Genomic DNA, 17,920 nt, shown 5'->3' with positions numbered 1-17,920 from the left:
AACAGGAAGCTCAAGAGACACATGAAAAGGTAAAAGAAAGGGGGGGTAAAGGAAACCCCCCACCCACTATCCAATACAATGAGACTGACTATATCCCCTTATAGGAGAAAGATTCTTATAACTCTTGAGAACTGTAACTCTATTAGAGAGAATATACTTAGCCAGAAGTGATAGACACAACTTTTCTGTGACTCACATAGAACAACTTAAAAACAATACCTCCTAAAAAGGGGGAACAGTAAGGAGATGGGAAGATGGAGGAGATTGAATGGGGTAAATATAATTACATTAAGAGATACAAAAAGACCTATTGTAATAGAGAGGAAGAAGGGAGGAATTGAGAACCACCTGAATCTTCTCATCAGACTTGACTTAAAGTTAACTTACACAAACACTCACTTAAGCTAAGAAACTTATCTTACATTTCAAGTAGTAAAAGGGGAAAATGGGAGGGGGGGGAGAAAAAGGGAACTAACATGAGGAAGGGAAGGGAAGAAGAAGGGGCAAAGGGAAAGGGGGAAGAAAGGGGAGGGGGGATTGGATATAGGAGGGCAAACACACTGAAGGTGGTGATGTTGAGAATGAAAATACTAGGGAATATGGATAAATGGAAAAAAGGGGAAAAACATAAACATAAGGAATATAGCATGGAGGGCAATAAAGAATTAGTAATTATAACTTTGAACGTGAATGGGATGATCTCTCTCTTAAAATGTAAGTGAATAGCAGAGTGGATTAAAAACCAGAATCCTAAAACATGCTGCTTACAAGAACATCATTTGAAGCAGAGAGATACATATAGAAAAAAGGTAAAATGGTGGAGCAAAATATATTTTGTGTGAGCTGAAGGGAAAAAAGCAGGGGTAGCAATCCTTATCTCAGACAAAGCAGTTGTAAAAAGAGATATAATTAAAAGAGATAAGGAAGGAAACTATATCCTCCTAAAAGGTACCATAGACAATAATTTCAATACTAAATATGTATGCATCCAATGGTATAGCATCCAGATTCTTACAGGAGAAGTTGAGAGACCTATAGGAAGATTACTAGTGGGAGACCTATACCTCCCTCCACCTCCCACTTTCAGATTTAGATAAATCTAACCATAAAATAAACAAGAAGGAAGTTAAGGAGCTAAATAGATTGTTATAAAACCTAGATATTATAGACCTATGGAGGAAACTGAATAGGAATAGAAAGCAATATATTTTCTTTTCTGTGGTACATGACACTTACACAAAAATTGACCATGTACTAGGCATTAAAACCTAATGATCAATTGCAGAAAAGCAGAAATAGTGAATATATCTTTCTCAGATCATAATGCAATAAAAATCATATGCAATACTGGACCACGGATATAAAGACCTAAAACTAATTGGAAACTAAATAACCTCATTTAAAAAAATGAGTGGATCAAACAACAAATTATAGAAAGAATTAATTATTTCATCCTAGATAATGACAATAATGAAACAACATACCCAAACCTATGGGATTCACTCAAGGCATCTGTCAGAGGATATATTATATCTTTAATTGTTTACATGAATAAATTAGAGAAAGAAGAAATCAATGAACTAAATATGCAACTAAAAAATTAGAGAAAGAACAAATTGAAACCCCCAATTAAATACCAAATTAGAAATTCTAAAAATTAAAGGTGAAATTAATAAAATCAAAAGCATGGAAATCTATTGAACTAATAAATAAAAACAAGAGTTGCTTTTATGAAAAAAACAATAAAATTGAAAAACCTCTGGTCAATTTAATTTAAAAAAAGAAAGAAGAAAACCAAATTGCTAGTATCATAAATGAAAAAGGTGAACTCACCACCAATGAGGAGGAAATTAAAGTAGTAATTCGTAATTATTTTGCCCAACTCTATTCCAATAAATTTGACAATCTAAGTGAAATGGACGAATATTTACAAAAATATAAGTTGCCCAGGTTATGTGAAGAGGAAATTAAATACTTAAAAAACCCTATCTCAGAAAAAGAAATTCAATAAGCCATTATTGAACTCCCTAAGAAAAAATCCCCAGGGCCAATAGGATTCACAAGTGAATTCTATCAAACATTTAAGGAACAATTGGTTTCAATTCTATATAAAATCTTTGGAAAAATAGGTGAAGATGGAACTCTGCCTAACTCTTTCTATGATACCAATATGGTGCTGATAACTAAACCAGGAAGAGTTAAAACAGAGAAAGAATATATAGGCCTATCTCCCTAATGAATATAGATGCAAAAATCTTAAATGAAATCTTACCAAAATGATTACAAGTTATCACTAATATCATGCACTATGACCAAGTAGGATTTATTCCAGGGATGTAGGGTTGGTTCAATATTAGGAAAACAGTTAGTATAATTAATTATATCAATAATAAACCTCTCAGAAATCATATGGTTATATCAATAGATGCTGAAAAAGCTTTTGACAAAATACAGCACCCATTCTTACTAAAAACACTAGAGAACATGGAAATAAATGGATTGTTCCTAGAATAATAAGCAGCATTTATCTGAAACCATCAAACAAGAATTATATGCAATGGGGATAGTCTAGAGGCATTCCCAATAAGATCAGGGGTGAAACAAGAATGCCTATTATTACCACTACTATTCAATATCATATTAAAAACATTATCCTCAGTAACAAGAGAAGAAAAAGAAAATGAAGGAATTAGAAAAGGGTAAAAAGAGACAAAAACTTTCACTCTTTGCAGATGACATGATGGGTATACCTAGAGAATCCCCCCAAATCATGTAAAAGCTACTAGAAATAGTTAGCAACTTTAACAAAGTCACAGGATATAAAATGAACCCTCATAAATCCTCAACATTTCTATATATGAATAGCAAGATAAAGCAGAATGTTCTGGAGAACATTATTAAAAACAAACTGGATAATTTTGTTTGCATTAAATGAAAAAGCTTTTATACAGATAAAACCACTGTAATCAAGATCAAAAGAAATGTAGTAAATTGGGAAACTATTTTTACAACTAGTATTTCTGAGAAAGGACTCATTTCTAAAATATGCAGAGAATTGAGTCAAATTTTCAAAAATAAAGCCATTCCCCAATTGACAAATGGTCAAAGGATATATAAAGGTAATTTACAGAAGATGAAATCAAAGTTATACAAAATCATATGAAAAATTACTCTAAATAATTACTTATTAGAAAAATGAAAATAAAAGGATCTCTGAGGTACCACCTCATACCTCTCAGACTTACCAATATGACTAGAAAGGACAATGATCAATGTTGGTAGGGATGTGGGAAACTGGGACACTAATATATCCAAGTGTTTTGGAGAGCAATTTGGAACTATGCCCAAATGGCAAAAAAAAATGTGCATACTCTTTGATCCAGCAATACTACTACTACTGGGTCTATACCCTGAAGAGATGATGAAAAAGGGTAAAAACATCACTTGTACAAAAATATTCAGAGCAACCCTGTTTGTGGTGGAAACAAATTGGAAGTTGGGGTAAATGCCCTTGGGGAATGGCTTAACAAACTGTGGTATATGTATGTCATGGAACACATTGTTCTACTAGAAAGCAGGAGTGATGGGAATTCAGGAAAGCCTGGAAGGATTTGTATGAACTGATGCTGAGTGACATGAGCATAACCAGAAAACATTGTTCACCCTAACAACAACCTGGGGGTGATGATCAACCTTAATGGACTTGCTCATTCCATCAATGCAACAATCAGGGACAATTTTGGGGTATCTGTGATGGAGAATACTATCTGTATCCAGAGAAAGAATCATGATGTTTGAACAAAGACAAAAGACTTTTACCTTTAATTTTAAAAAAAACCCATTATCTTATTATGTAATTCTGCTCTCTCTTATACTTATTGCACAGTAATATCCCTTTATTTTCATATATCATAATTTGTTTATCTATTTCCCACTAAGATGATATCTTGCTCAATTTTCAATTCTTGACTACCATGGAAAAGAATTGCTATAGGTGCTTTTGCATAGGAGTTCTTTTCCCTCGTTTTTTGATTTCTTTGGAAGCTATCCAGATTTGATGTACCTGGGTCAAAGAATATTCATAGTTTGTAAGTTTCCGAAGTTCATGCTTTTAAACATCTTCCAGAATGCCTAGACAAATTCACAGCTCCAACAGCGGTGCACCAGTGTTTTCCTACAATTCCATAAGCATTTGTCATTTTTTCTCTGTTACCTTTGTGATAGGTTTGATGTAGAACATCAATCCTGCTTTAATTTTCATTTCTCTAATTATTGTTGATTTAGACCACTTCCCCCCCATTTGTTCATAATTTAGCTCTCTTCCTTTGATAACTGCCTATCTATCTATCTATCTATCTATCTATCTATCTATCTATCTATCTATCTATCTATATCTATATCTTTTGACTATTTATCTATTGGGAAATCACTTTTAGTCTTAAATATTTGAGTCAAATCATTTTAGATTTTATGAGATTTTTTTTATCAGAGAAACTTGTCCAAAGAAATTTTTCCCCAGGTAACCTAATTTTTAAACTTGTTGGGTAGCTGAGATGAGTAAGGTGTAATTAGCTAGATTGGAGTTAGATTGGGAATTCATGACTCCAAATGTGTCTGATGAGAGCAGAATCCAGAGGAGCTATCATACTCCTACTTCTCTTCTCAATATTGTCTAAAATTTCATTGGGTTTCTTGGTTACTATTCTGTTAACACTTCCTGAGCTTAGAATATATAATAAAATTCCTAATCTCTTTTGGAAAATTATCTCCGAAAGAATTCATTCCCCATCTTATTCTAGTGAGATTTATTTTAAAAACCCAATATAAGACTTCATATTTGTCCCTATCAAATTTCAACTTAGCAAATTTTTTCCAGTGTTCTAGGCTACCAAGTAAGATGTGTTTGAACACTGATTTTGAAAGCCAACTTTATCTGAGTCTTCGGTAAAAATACTAAATAGTATAAGACCAAGCAAATGATTTTGATGTATTCCACTAATAAATCTTTCCAAATGGGCATCAAAATATAAATTATTATTCTTTGGGCCCAGATAAATAATTAATTCTATATATAGCCAATTATCATATCCTCTCTTTTGCATTTAAACAAATTTGTATATATAGTAATATATTAACTGGGATAGTACAAATAATTCGTGAAATGTTTAGTTTTTTTTGCAAGGCAATGGGGTCAAGTGACTTGCCCAAGGTCACACAGCTAGGTAATTATTAAGTGTCTGAGTTCATATTTGAACTCAGGTTCTCCTGACTTTAGGGCGGGTGCTCTATCCACGGTGCCACTTAGCTGCCCCTTTGTAAAATGTTTTGCTAAAATCTAGGTAAATTATTAATAGCTTTCCCTTTGCCTACCAGCAACTTGGTTGGGGTGGTCCCTAGGTCCTTTGATCCTACCAAAGGGGAGGATCAAATATGTCGACAGAGAGAATTCAGAGGAAGAGAGAGGTGGAAAGAGGAGAAAAGTTAAATGTATGTATGTAGACTTTACATGGCTATCACAATAACATGAGTAAAACCTTTACCCTAACATAACCCTGAACACCCAGTGCCTGCACTCCCTGAAACTGCTAAGAGTGGGATTCTTTTGTTCTTTTTTCTTGGTCAAGCAGAGATTTCATCTTGCTTTCATGTCCTAGAGAAGTCTCTAATCTGTACCTCCCACTATTTTCCTCTAATGAGGAAATAATGAAGTCATTGCACAAACATGGAGTTGTTAACTTGGGGTGTATGAACTTAATTTAAAGTATTTTGATAACTATTGCATTATAGTTGGTTTTCATAATTCCACGTATTTTGTTTTATACATTTAAAAACAATGTTTTGAGAAGGGATACATAGTTGATTGCCAAAGAGGTTTATGACACACAGAAGGTGTCATAATAACTAATATAATAATGACAAGAATTTTATTTATATAGCATCTACTATATTTCAGACATTATGATAAGTACTTTACAAATACAGTTTCATTTAATTCTCACAATAACCCTGGGAGGTAGATACTATTATTTCTTCCATTTTACAATTAAGGAAACTGGGACAACAATGATTAAGTTATTTTCCTAGGCTAACAATCTGATAAGTATCTGAGACTGAATTTGAACTAGATTGTCCTGACTCCAGACTTAATGCTCTATCCAAATGCCACCAAATGCCTATCGTTATAGGCTTGTGAACTACCTGAAAAGTTAGTATCCGCTATTATTGCCTCTGAGTTTCATTATTGCCATTATTCTTATATTTATGTTCTTTCTTCTGAAAAGTTACTCTTGTTTCTGACTGAAAGCCATTTGGGTTTCCTTCCAGCTCTTAAGAGTTGGGAAGGCAACAGGATAGGTGAAGTTGCACCACAATTTGAAAATACTGGTAAGGGACTAGAAGCCTCTCATACACTGATGTCTTCCTCCCTCCCTTGTATTCTTAGTTAGGATGTTATCCTCTTAAGAGAAAACTTCCAATTTGTTTGAGAACTAAAAAATACTTCTTAATTTCTTCTCATTTGGGTTTCATTATATACCTAGGAAGGATTATTCTTTTTACTTAACACTATCAGAATCTCTGCTGAAGTTCAATCTAAAGTTGAAACTAAGAGTCAAGCATTCCTTAGAAACGCATACCTTCAGATAGATAACATTCCTTTTTCCCATCTAGGCTAGCTATAGGGAAGGGAGAAAGGGCAAAGATCCTAGCACCTGTCTAATATATCCAATCTTCAATCTCATTCTCCATATGAGGGGAAATGAAGAAACTTAGTGGCAACCCTTGTATTTACTTGTTTATGTGGAAAATACATTATATTATTTTGTATAGGCAGACAAAAAATTATTACAACACCAAAAATTTTTGTGTATTTAGGAGGAAATAAAGGGAGATATTTCAGTTGTATTTTCTTTATATACTGAATAAAAAACAAAAAAAATATCAATGTAATGATTTCAGTAATGCTTTGTAAACATTGATGATATTCAATGACTAATATGGAAATACATTTAACATGACTATAAAGGTATAACCTATATCAAATTGTCATGGGAACAGAGGAGGGAATGGGAGAAGGGAGAAAAATGTGAAACTCATAATTCTTCAAAAAAGAATGTTGAAAACTGTCTTTACATGTAATTAAAAAAGAGAATAAATTGTTGATATGCAAAGTGCCTTACCTATAGAAAGCTTTTGAGAAATGTTTATTTAATTAAATGTAAGATAATGACCCCAAATTTAGTGTGAGATCAACAGGAAGATTTGAGTGGGACATCACGATAATTGAGTTTTTTTCCTCCTTGACTTTTGACTGGTTGTTCTCCCAGTCTCTGACAAAGAGGTGATCTTTCTCTTAACCAAAATCAACTGCTCTACATGAACCCTTGACCCTATCCCCCAAACATATTAATCAGATACTATCCTCAGTCATCCTACCTTCTCTCTTAAAATTTTTAATCCCATTCTATCAACTGGTTTCTTCCTTACTGCTTTCAAACATGTCTGGTTCTCTTTCATTCTTAAAAAGTCTTCAACAGACCTTACCATCTCCTCAAGCTTTCGTCCTTTACATCTCCTACTTTTCTCAACTAAATTTCCTGGGGGGAAAATAGTCTATGATCTCTGCCTTTACTTCCTCTCTCTCACTTCTTAACATTTTTCAATCTAGGTTTTGACCTTATCAGGTAAACTGAAACTTCTCTTTCCAAAGTGTCCAATAATCTCTTAATTGCCACATCTGATGATCCTTTTATAATCTTTGTTCTTTCCCTACCAGCTAAGTGGAACAATAAATAGGATACTTGACCTGGAATAAAGAAGACGAGTTCAAATCCAGTCTCAGATACTTGTCATGCAATCCTGGGGAAGTTGCTTAACCTCTAATTGCCTCAATTTCTTCAACTACCATCTACATAGCTTCTAGGGTTATTGTGGGTATCAATGCAATGGACTTAGCATAGTGACCAACAAATGGGCTATATATGGGCTATATAATTGCTAGCCATTCTTTTTCTTCATCTGTTACATTTAACATTCTTGTCTTCTCCCTCCTTCTGAATATTTTCTCCTCTCTGGAGTTTTGTGACACATTCTTTCTTGGTTATTCTCTTACTTGTCTGATGTTTCTTTTGCTTCTCCTTTGCTGACTCATTATCCATATTATCCACCTTAATTATGAGTATTTCCCAAAGTTCTGACTCTCCTCTCCATTCCCTCTCTTTTCCATCTCTTCCTTTCTTACATTATCATCATCAGCACCCTTGGATCTAATTATCATTGCTATACATATGACTTATGGATCTATATATCTAGTCGGAATCATCTTAAATTCTACATGCCTAAAACTGAACTCATTCTTTCCTCTAAACCTTCCCTTCTTCAAACTTTTCTATTTCTATCAAAAGTAATACCATCTTTCCAGGGTTATCTGTGATTCCTTCCTCTCTTCATCTCATATATCAATCAGTTGCCAAATTTGCCATTTTTATCTCCACAAAATATTATGTAACCTATCCTCTCAAGTTATACAGCTCTTATCTTGGTTTATTCCCTCATCATTCCTGCTTGTCTTTCTTAGTTATTTCTTTTTCTTTTTTGAGGCAATTGGGGTTAAGTGACTTTACCTAGGGTCACACACCTGTGTCAAGTGTCTGAGGCTGGATTTGAACTCAGGTCTCCCTGACTCCAGGACCAGTGCTCTAACTACTGCAGCACCTAATTGCCCCCAAGATTATTTCATGAATCCTCTGATTGGTTTCCTTGCCTCTGACTCCTACTTTATCCTACATATTGCTGCCAAAATAATTTTCCTTAAATCTAGATCTATCCAAGAGACTCCTTTATTTGGTCAACTCTGGTGATTTCCTAATGGCAGTGTATAGAGTACAGGGCCAGGAGTCTGGAAGATCTAAATTCAAATCTGGCCTCAGATATTTGCTAGATGTGTGACTCTGGGCAAGTCACTTAACTTTGTTTGCCCCAGTTTCTTCATCTGTAAAGATGAGTTGGAGAAGGAATGGAAAAACACTCTAATATATTTGCCAAGAAAAACCCCAAATGGGGTCATGAAGAATTGGATACCACTGACTAATAACAGTGACTTCCTATTTCTTCTAGGATAAAATGCAAGGTCTTCTTTTTAACTTTTAAAACCCTTCACAATTTGGTCCCAGCCCATCTTACCAACATGATATTATTCTCTTCTACATTCTGCAATCCAGTCAAACTCACTTTATCCCTATTCTTCACACAGAGAACTATGATTCCCATGTCACTGACTTTGCTTGATCCTTCCCCTGTTCCTGGAAAGCACTCCCTCTTCACTTCTGCCTAACAGATTCTCTCTCTTTAAGATGCCATCAGTTATTGGGTGGCTAGGTGGCATAATGGATAAAGCACCGGCTTGGAGTCAGGAGTACCTGGGTTCAAATCCGGTCTCAGACACTTAATAATTACCTAGCTGTGTGGCCTTGGGCAAGCCACTTAACCCCATTTGCCTTGCCAAACTGCTAGTACCTTCCCTCCTGAATTAACCTTTATTTAACTATTTTGCATATAACTATTTTTTAACTTTATATTTATGCTTCATATAATTTAAATGAACTTGTTATTTATGAAATAAAAATAAATGTATTTGTTATTCACAATAAGGTCATTGTGAGTAGATATTGCTTCATTCTTTATCACCAGTACATAATTGGCACTTATTGATTCATTGGGATTTGACTTGGTCATTTAGCTCATTCAGAAATATCACTATGATATAGGAACAATACTGTATTTTGACAATTACTTTTTTTCTTTTAAACTGTTTTTCCCTTTTCAGAAAATCTGGATAACATTTTTGAAGGCGAAACAAAGCAAAAACCGAACCCAGAAGTTATTATAAGTATGATAGAGGTACCAGATTCTTATTATGGTCCTCGGCTAAAATTTCCTCTCACTTTTACTGAAGTCATACTTCTAATTGATGCTTTCAAGGAAAAACAGGTAAGTAGAGATGCTGGAGTGATACTGTTTTAAATACCTGTGCATTTTGACAGTTTTGAGAATGTTTTTAGGAATGTTATTTTTCTCAAACCAAGACTTATTAAGATAATGATGATAATGAGATAACTTACCTCTATTCTATACTTTATAAAATACTCTTCCAAACAACTGGACATTTTGAATTTATGGAAGTAAAGTTGTGCAGAGAGATCAAATGATCTTTCAACTATCAGTTTCCTAATGTATTCATGGGAACTTGCAGTAGAATTGGAAGGGATTTCAGAGACAATTTTTGAATTGCCTCTGTTTAAATCATGAATCTTGTCTATCACACCTCTGATAAGCCATCATCTCATTTCCTTTTGAATGCTTTCGTTGGCAGAAAACTTAGTACTTTGTGAAAATAACCCATTCCATAGATGGACAGTCCCAATTACTTGAAAGTTTTTCTTTATGTTTTCTTCCTGTGTGCTCTAGCAATTTTTCCTGGTTCTACCTCCTCAGTCCAAACTGATAGAATTTAATCTCTTTTTAAATGGCAGGACTTCAGATACTTATAAGAAAAAAAACCCATGACTTCCTTAAGTCTTTTGTTCACAGTAAAACATCCTAACAGTGCTTGGTTTCTTTCTGTAGATTGACTTTGTTTTCTGAACCTCTTCTGCTCCTCTCTTAATTGCTTTCTATGTTCATAATTTAGAATTTACCTATATCACACTTTCTATAGTCAGTATACATATGTATCCAGGAAAATAAATGTCTAATTATGTGATAAAAATAAGGCCACAGTTCATGGTATTTCATTTGACCTTCTTGAAGGTATTTTTGTATTCAACCTATTGAGTTCCTGTACTTTTAATACTGAAGTGATTTCTATAATTTTTTTTTGCAAGGCAATAGGGTTTAAGTGACTAGCCTAAGGTCACATAGCTAAGGTGAATATTTAAGTATCTGAGGTTAGATTTGAATTCAGGTCATCCTGACTCCAGGGTCTGTGCTCTAGCTACCACCTAGCTGCCCTTTATAATAGTTTTGAAACAAGAATAGCTAGTAGTCTAGGGGAATAGAGTTCTGGACCAGGAGTCAGGGAGACACTGAGTTCAAATTTGGCCTCAGACACTTACCAGTGTATGACTTTGGGTTAGTACCTAATTGTTTGCCTCAGTTTCCTCATATGTAAAATCAATTGGACAAGGAAATGGACAACCATTTCAGTATCTGTCCCAGGAAAATCTCAAAAAGAGTCAGATATGACTGAAGAGAATTATTGTATATGTTTGAGTCCCATAGATAATATGCAACTTGGAGATAAGAATGGGCCCTGGATCTGTGATTCCATCAGTATGTGGGACTCCCATGTAAGAAAATCTCCTGTTCCTGTACAAGTGGACATTAAATCTGGAGAGTTTTCTAAAACTGTAAGAGGTTAAACAATTTACTCAAGCTTTCACAATGAACATTTAATATCAGAAGCAGGATTCAAGCCCTGTTTGCACTAGATCCATTTCTCTATCCTTTTAGTCATCTAATTCTTTTTTTTTAAACAGATTTTATTTTGAGTTTTACAACTTTTCCCCTAAACTTACTTCCCTCCCTCCACCCCCACAGAAGGCAATTTGCCAGTCTTTACATTGTTTCCATGGTATACATTGATCCAAATTGAATGTGATGAGAAAGAAATCATGCCCTAAAGGAAGAAATATAAAGTATAAGAGATAGCAAGATCAGACAATAAGGTATCAATTTTCTTTTCTAAAGTAAAGGTAATAGTCCTTGGTCTTTGTTCAAACTCCACGGTTCATTATCTGGATACAGATGGTATTCTCCATGGCAGATAGCCCCAAATTGTCCCTGATTGTGGCACTGATGCAATGAATGAGTCCCCAAGGGCATTTACCCAATTTCCAGTTCTTTTCTACCACAAACAGGGCTGCTATGAATATTTTTCAATTTAATGTAATCAAAATTATCCATTTTATATTTAATAATGTATCTCTTTTTTGGTTATAAATTCGCCTTTGCATAGATCTGATGGATAAACAATTTCTTGCTCTTCTAATTGGCTTATGGTATCATCCTTTATGTCTAAATCATGAACCTGATTTGTCCATATGTTTGTGTGGGGTGTGAGATGTGGGTCTATGCCTACTATTTCTGCCATACTATTTTCCAGTTTTCCCAGCAGTTTTTGGCCTAAAGTGGGTCTTATCTCAGAATTTGTAGTCTTTGGGTTTATCAAACAGTAGATAGTATAGTTATTTACTACTGTGTCTTTGTGAACCTAACCTTTTCCACTGATCCACTACTCTATTTCTTAGCCAATACCAAATAGTTTGATAGCTGCTACTTTATAATATAATTTTAGATCTGATATGACTAGGCCATATTCTTTTGCATTTTTTCCATTAATTTCCTTGATATCCGTGATCTTTTGTTTTTCCAGATACATTTTGTTATTTTGTAAAATAATTTTTGGGTAGTTTGATTGGCATGGCACTGAATAAGATAAATTTAGGTAAAATTATATATTTTTTATATTAACTTGGCCTACCTAAGAGTAATTGATATTTCTCAAGTTGTTTAGATCTGACTTTACTTGTACAAAAAAAGTATTTTATAATTATATTCATCTTGAGCTTATCTTAGTAGATAGACTCCCAAATACTTTATGTTGTCTACAATTGTTTTGAAAAGAATTTCTCTTTCTATATCTTGCTGCTGGGATTTGTTGGTAATTTATAGAAATGTTGATGATTTATGTTGCTTTATTTTATTTCTTGATACTTTTATAAAATTTTTAATTGTTTAAAGTAGTTTTTAAGTTGATTCTTTAGAATTCTCTAAGAATACCATCATATTATCTGCAAAGAGTGATAGTTTTGTTTTTTCTTTTAATTTCTTTTTCTTCTCTTATTATAAAAGTTAACATTCTTAATACAATATTGAATAATAGTGGTGATAACAGGAATCCTTGTTTCACTTCTGACTTTATTGGGAAAACTTTCAGCTTATCCCCATAGCATATGATGCTTGCTGATGGCTTTAGATAGATATTTCTCATCATTTTTTCAAAACTTTAAATTCATTTTTTCAGCTATATTGCAAAGATAGTTTTCAACAATAATTTTTATAAGGTTTTGAGTTTCACATTTTTCTTCCTCCCTCCTTTCCCTCCTAATCCCTCTGACAGAGAGCAATCTAATGTAGATTTACATGTGTAATTATGTTAAACACATTTCCATATTAATTATGTTGTAAAAGAAGAATCAGAGCAAAAAGGGAGGAAAAAAGCTGAGAGAGAAAAAAAAACCTATAAAACATACAACAAATTTAAAAATGGAAATTACTAAACTTTTGTCTATATTCAAACTCCATGGTTCCATCTTTGGCTGTAGATGGTATCACAAGTCCTTTAGAATTGTCTTTGATTACTGCTGAGATGAGCAAGTTCATCATAATTGATCACCACACAATGTTGTTGTTAATGTGTAATGTTCTTCTGGTTGCTCACTTCACTCAGAATCAGTTCATGCAAGTTTTTCCAGATTTTCTGAAGTTGAGTCAGTCATTTCTTTTTTTTTTCTTTTTCTTTTAGGTTTTTGCAAGACAAGTAGGGTTAAGTGGCTTGCCCAAGGCCACACAGCTAGGTAATTATTAAGTGTCTGAGACCAGATTTGAACCCAGGTACTCCTGACTCCAAGGCTGGTGCTTTATCCACTGCACCACCTAGCTGCCCCCCCAGTCATTATTTCTTATGGAGAACAATAATACTCTATCACATTCATATACCATAGCTCATATAGCTATTCAATTAATGGGCATTCTATCAATTACCAATTCTTTGCCACTATGAAAAGATCTACTATGAATATTTATTACATATATGTTATTTACCCTTTTCTTGTGATCTATTTGGGATACAGACTGAGTAATGGTTTTATTAGATCTTTTTACCCTTTGGGTATAGTTCCAAATTGCTCTCCAGAAAGGTTGGATTAGCTCATAATTCCACCAACTGTTTCAGTTTTCCCACATCCCCCCTCCAACATTGATCATTTTCTTTTTATGTCATATTGACCAATCTGATGGGTGTGAGGTGGTACTTCGAGAGTTGTTTTATTTTGTATTCCACTAATCAATATTGATTTAGATTATTTTTACATATTATTATAGATAGCTTTAATTTCTTCATCTGAGAATTGCCTTTCCGTATCTTTTGACTATTTATCAGTTGAGGAATGGCTTGTTACTACTTATCATTTTAAGGAAAAGTTAATTTATTCCTATGCTTTCTACTGTTTTTTAATATAAATGAATGCTGTATTTTGTCAAAAGCTTTTTCAGGGGGGCAGCTAGGTGGTGCAGTGGATAAAGCACCGGCCTTGGAGTCAGGAGTACCTGGGTTCAAATCCGGTTTCAGACACTTAATAATTACCTAGCTGTGTGGCCTTGGGCAAGCCACTAAACCCCATTTGCCTTGCAAAAAAAACCAAAACAAAACTAAAAAGGTTTTTCAGCATCTATTGAGATAATGATATGATTTCTGATAGTTTGTTATTGTTAAGGGTGATTATACCAAGTGGCATAGCATACATTCAATTTTTTTCCAGAGATCTATCATATCTAACTTTTCTATAATTCTGTTCACTTACTCCTTCACTTCTTTATTGTTTATTTTGTGATTAGATTTTGTATGTAGATTTTGTGGTTAGATTCTGAGAGAGGGAGGTTGAAGTTCCCTACTAGTATAATTTTACTATCTATTTCTTCCTATAACTCATTTAACTTCTCTATGAATTTGGTGCTATGCCACTTGGTGCATATATACTTAGTACTACTTTATTCTCTATGGTACCTTTTAAAAAGATGTAATTTTTCTTTCTTCTCCCTTTTAATTAGATCTTTTGTTTTGCTTTTGCTTTGTTTGAGATCGGTATTGCTACCTCCTACGTTTTTGTTAACTTCAGCTGAGGCATAATATGTTCTGCTCTAGCCTTTTACCTTTATTCTGTGTGCGTCTCTCTACTTCAAATGTGTTTCTTGTAGTCAACATATTGTAGGATTTTGTTTTTTAATCCACTTTGTTCTCTGCTTCCATTTTATGGGAGAGCTCATTCCATTCACATCCACAGCTATGATTACTAACTTTGTATTTCCCCTTCATTCTATTTTCCCCCATTTATATTTTTTCTCTCCTTCTACTCTATTCCTACTCACCAGTATTTTAGATTTGATCACCACTTCCCTCATTGTGCCCTCCCCTCTTTATCCCACTTCTCTTCCTATTTCTCCCCTTCCTGCTATGAGCCCCTCCTTTCATTTTTTCCCCTTTGCCCTCCTACTTTCCTTACACATTTAGGAATATATATATATATATATATATTATTCCCTCATTAAGCCAATTTGCTAAGAGTAAGATTCACTTAATGCTCACACTTTCCCTTCTTTCTCTCTACCATAATAAATCATTTGTGTTTCTTCATATGATGTGATTTACCCTCTTGTGCATTTCCCTTCCCAGTAGAATCTCTTATTTTCAAGACATAATTGAAAAAAATCATTATTTCAAAATCAACTTATAACCACACCCTTTGTCAAATAAAAAGAAATACAATTCTCAAGAGTGACAAGTATTATCTTCCCATGTAGGAATGTAAACAGTCTTATTGACTAACATATTTTTCTTTCCATTTGCCTTTTTATTCATCTCTTGAGCCTTATATTTGAAGATCAAATTTTTCATCTCTTCTGGGCTTTTTATCAGGAAAGTATGAAAGTCTCCTATTTCACTGAGTGTTCATCTTTTCCCCTGAAGAATATGCTGAATTTTGCAATGTAGATGATTCTTAGTTGTAATCCCTTTGCCCTCTGGAATATCATATGCTAGGTCCTCTGATCCTTTAATGTTGAAGCTGCTAATGCCCACATAATCCTGGCTGGACTCCTTGGTATTTGTTTTAAAAAAAATTTATTTTAAGGCAATGGGGTTAAGTGACTTGCCCAAGGTATTTACTAAGTGTCTGAGGCCAGATTTGAACACAGATCCTCTTGACTCCAGGGCTGGGGCTCTATCCACTGTGCAACTGAGCTGCTCCCTATTTGATTTGTTTTTAATCTGCTTGCCGTATTTTCTCCTTTAGCTGATAAACCTGAAATTTGGCTATAATATTTCTTACAGGGGGGTGATCAGTACATTCTTTCAAAGAATATTTTATCTTCTTGCTCTAGGGTATTAGGGAAATTTTCCTTGATAATTTTCTGAAAAATATTGTCCAGGTTCTTTATTTTTGATCATTACTTTAAGGTAGACCAATAATTCATAAAGTATCTCTTCTGGATCTGTTTTCCTGGTTAATTTTTCCTATGAGATACTTTGTATTTTTAAAATTTTTTCTTTCTTTTAATTTTGCTTGATGAATTATTGATGTATTATAGAGGCATTATTTTCCATTTGCTGAATTCCAAGTTTTAAGAATTTATTTTCTTCAGTTAGCTTTGTATTCCCATTTTCATTTGTCCTATTAGACTTTTGAAAGAGTTTTCCTTTTTTCATTTGGACAACTCTACTTCTAAAGTTATTGTTTTCATCAGTCTTTTTTTGTGCTTCCTTTTCCTTTTTCATAATTCTCCTGCATTGTTCTCATTTATTTCCCCAAGTTGTCTTCCACCTCCCTTATTTGATTTTTAAAATCCTTTTTGAGTTCTTCTGAGAGGACATTTTGGACTTGAGAGATCAATTTATAATCACCATTAAGGCTTCACATGTAGGTATTTTGTCATAGCTTTCCTCTTCTGAAATGATTTTCTCTGTTGCCATAGTAGATTTCTATGGTTAAAACTCTTTTTGTTTTTGTTCATTTAAAAAGTTGAGCTCTACTCCTGGGGCAATGGGGGACAGTCACATACGTTTTGTGCTGGGGGGCAGATGTTGGTGACTTACTCCTTTCATTAGGGTAGCCTAAACCAGTCCCACCTATTGCACCAACTTCTGATTCACATTATGCCTTCTGTGCTGGGGCCGGTCTGATGTATACTTGGTCTGCTGAACTAGGACCTAGGGATCTCAGTTATTGATTTTCTCTAAAGCTTAGAACTAGCTGCTGGCTTCCCTGTTCCTTACCTGGACTGTACTCTATTATCAAGTGAGGCAGATCTTTCCTGAAGTCCCTCTAAGATATCTTGAGCTAAAAAGTTGTTTCAAGCTATCTTTTTGTGAGTTCTGTCACTCCAGGGTCTGTTTAGAGGCTTCATTCAAAGTTGTTTCAGAGGGACATTGGGAAAAGGTCAGGGAGTTTCCTAGCTTCTCTCCACCATCTTGGCTTCCCAGTTCAGCTTTCTTTAATGCCATTGCATCCTTGCAATCAGCATAAGTGTTCAGTGTCAGTAAACAGGCAAGATATAAGCAGACATTCAACACAACCATGCTTCGGGATAAAGATCCTTGGTGTAGAGAACTTCCAGGCGAGTAATATTCCTCTACCAATTAGGTAAGTACGTTCTCTGCAGCTACATTCAAATTTAACCTCAGATAGTATTTATATGACCCTGAGCAAGTCACTTCACTTCTGCCTCAGTTTATATACCTGTAAAATGGAGATAATCATAGCACCTGCCTCTCATATTTGTTATAAGAATGAAATGAGATAAGAAGCATTGCCTGGCTCATAGTAAGCACTATATAAATATTAATTATTAATATTATCATAGCAGTGATATCAAATTCAAGTAGAAATAGGGGCTTAAACTGTACTAAACTGTACTGGATCTCTGTTGTCTGCATATTGATTACTAATATTATATTATTTATGTTTAATTATATATTTTATTTTAATTTATTATATACATTACATATTTATTTTAACTTTACATTTTCTTTTCTTTTTTTCTTTTTTTTCCTTTTTTTTTTTTAACTTTACATTTTCTTAAATATTTC

General features: G+C 34.0%; 1 protein-coding gene across 4 annotated transcripts in view; it reads left to right on the top strand.

Moving 5' to 3' along the window:
• Positions 1 to 17,920, top strand: part of PPEF1 (protein phosphatase with EF-hand domain 1) — a 216,405-nt gene that overhangs the window by 92,647 nt on the left and 105,838 nt on the right. For all 4 annotated transcript variants that reach the window (XM_074192696.1, XM_074192697.1, XM_074192695.1 and 1 more), the window contains one exon: positions 9,824 to 9,987. In XM_074192696.1, coding sequence (XP_074048797.1) covers positions 9,824 to 9,987 — 164 coding nt within the window. The remainder of the gene's footprint in view (positions 1 to 9,823; positions 9,988 to 17,920) is intronic.

This window comes from Macrotis lagotis, chromosome 6 (assembly GCF_037893015.1).
Source record: "Macrotis lagotis isolate mMagLag1 chromosome 6, bilby.v1.9.chrom.fasta, whole genome shotgun sequence".
Lineage (NCBI taxonomy): Eukaryota > Metazoa > Chordata > Mammalia > Peramelemorphia > Peramelidae > Macrotis > Macrotis lagotis.
This window is presented reverse-complemented; position numbering and strand designations above follow the sequence as displayed.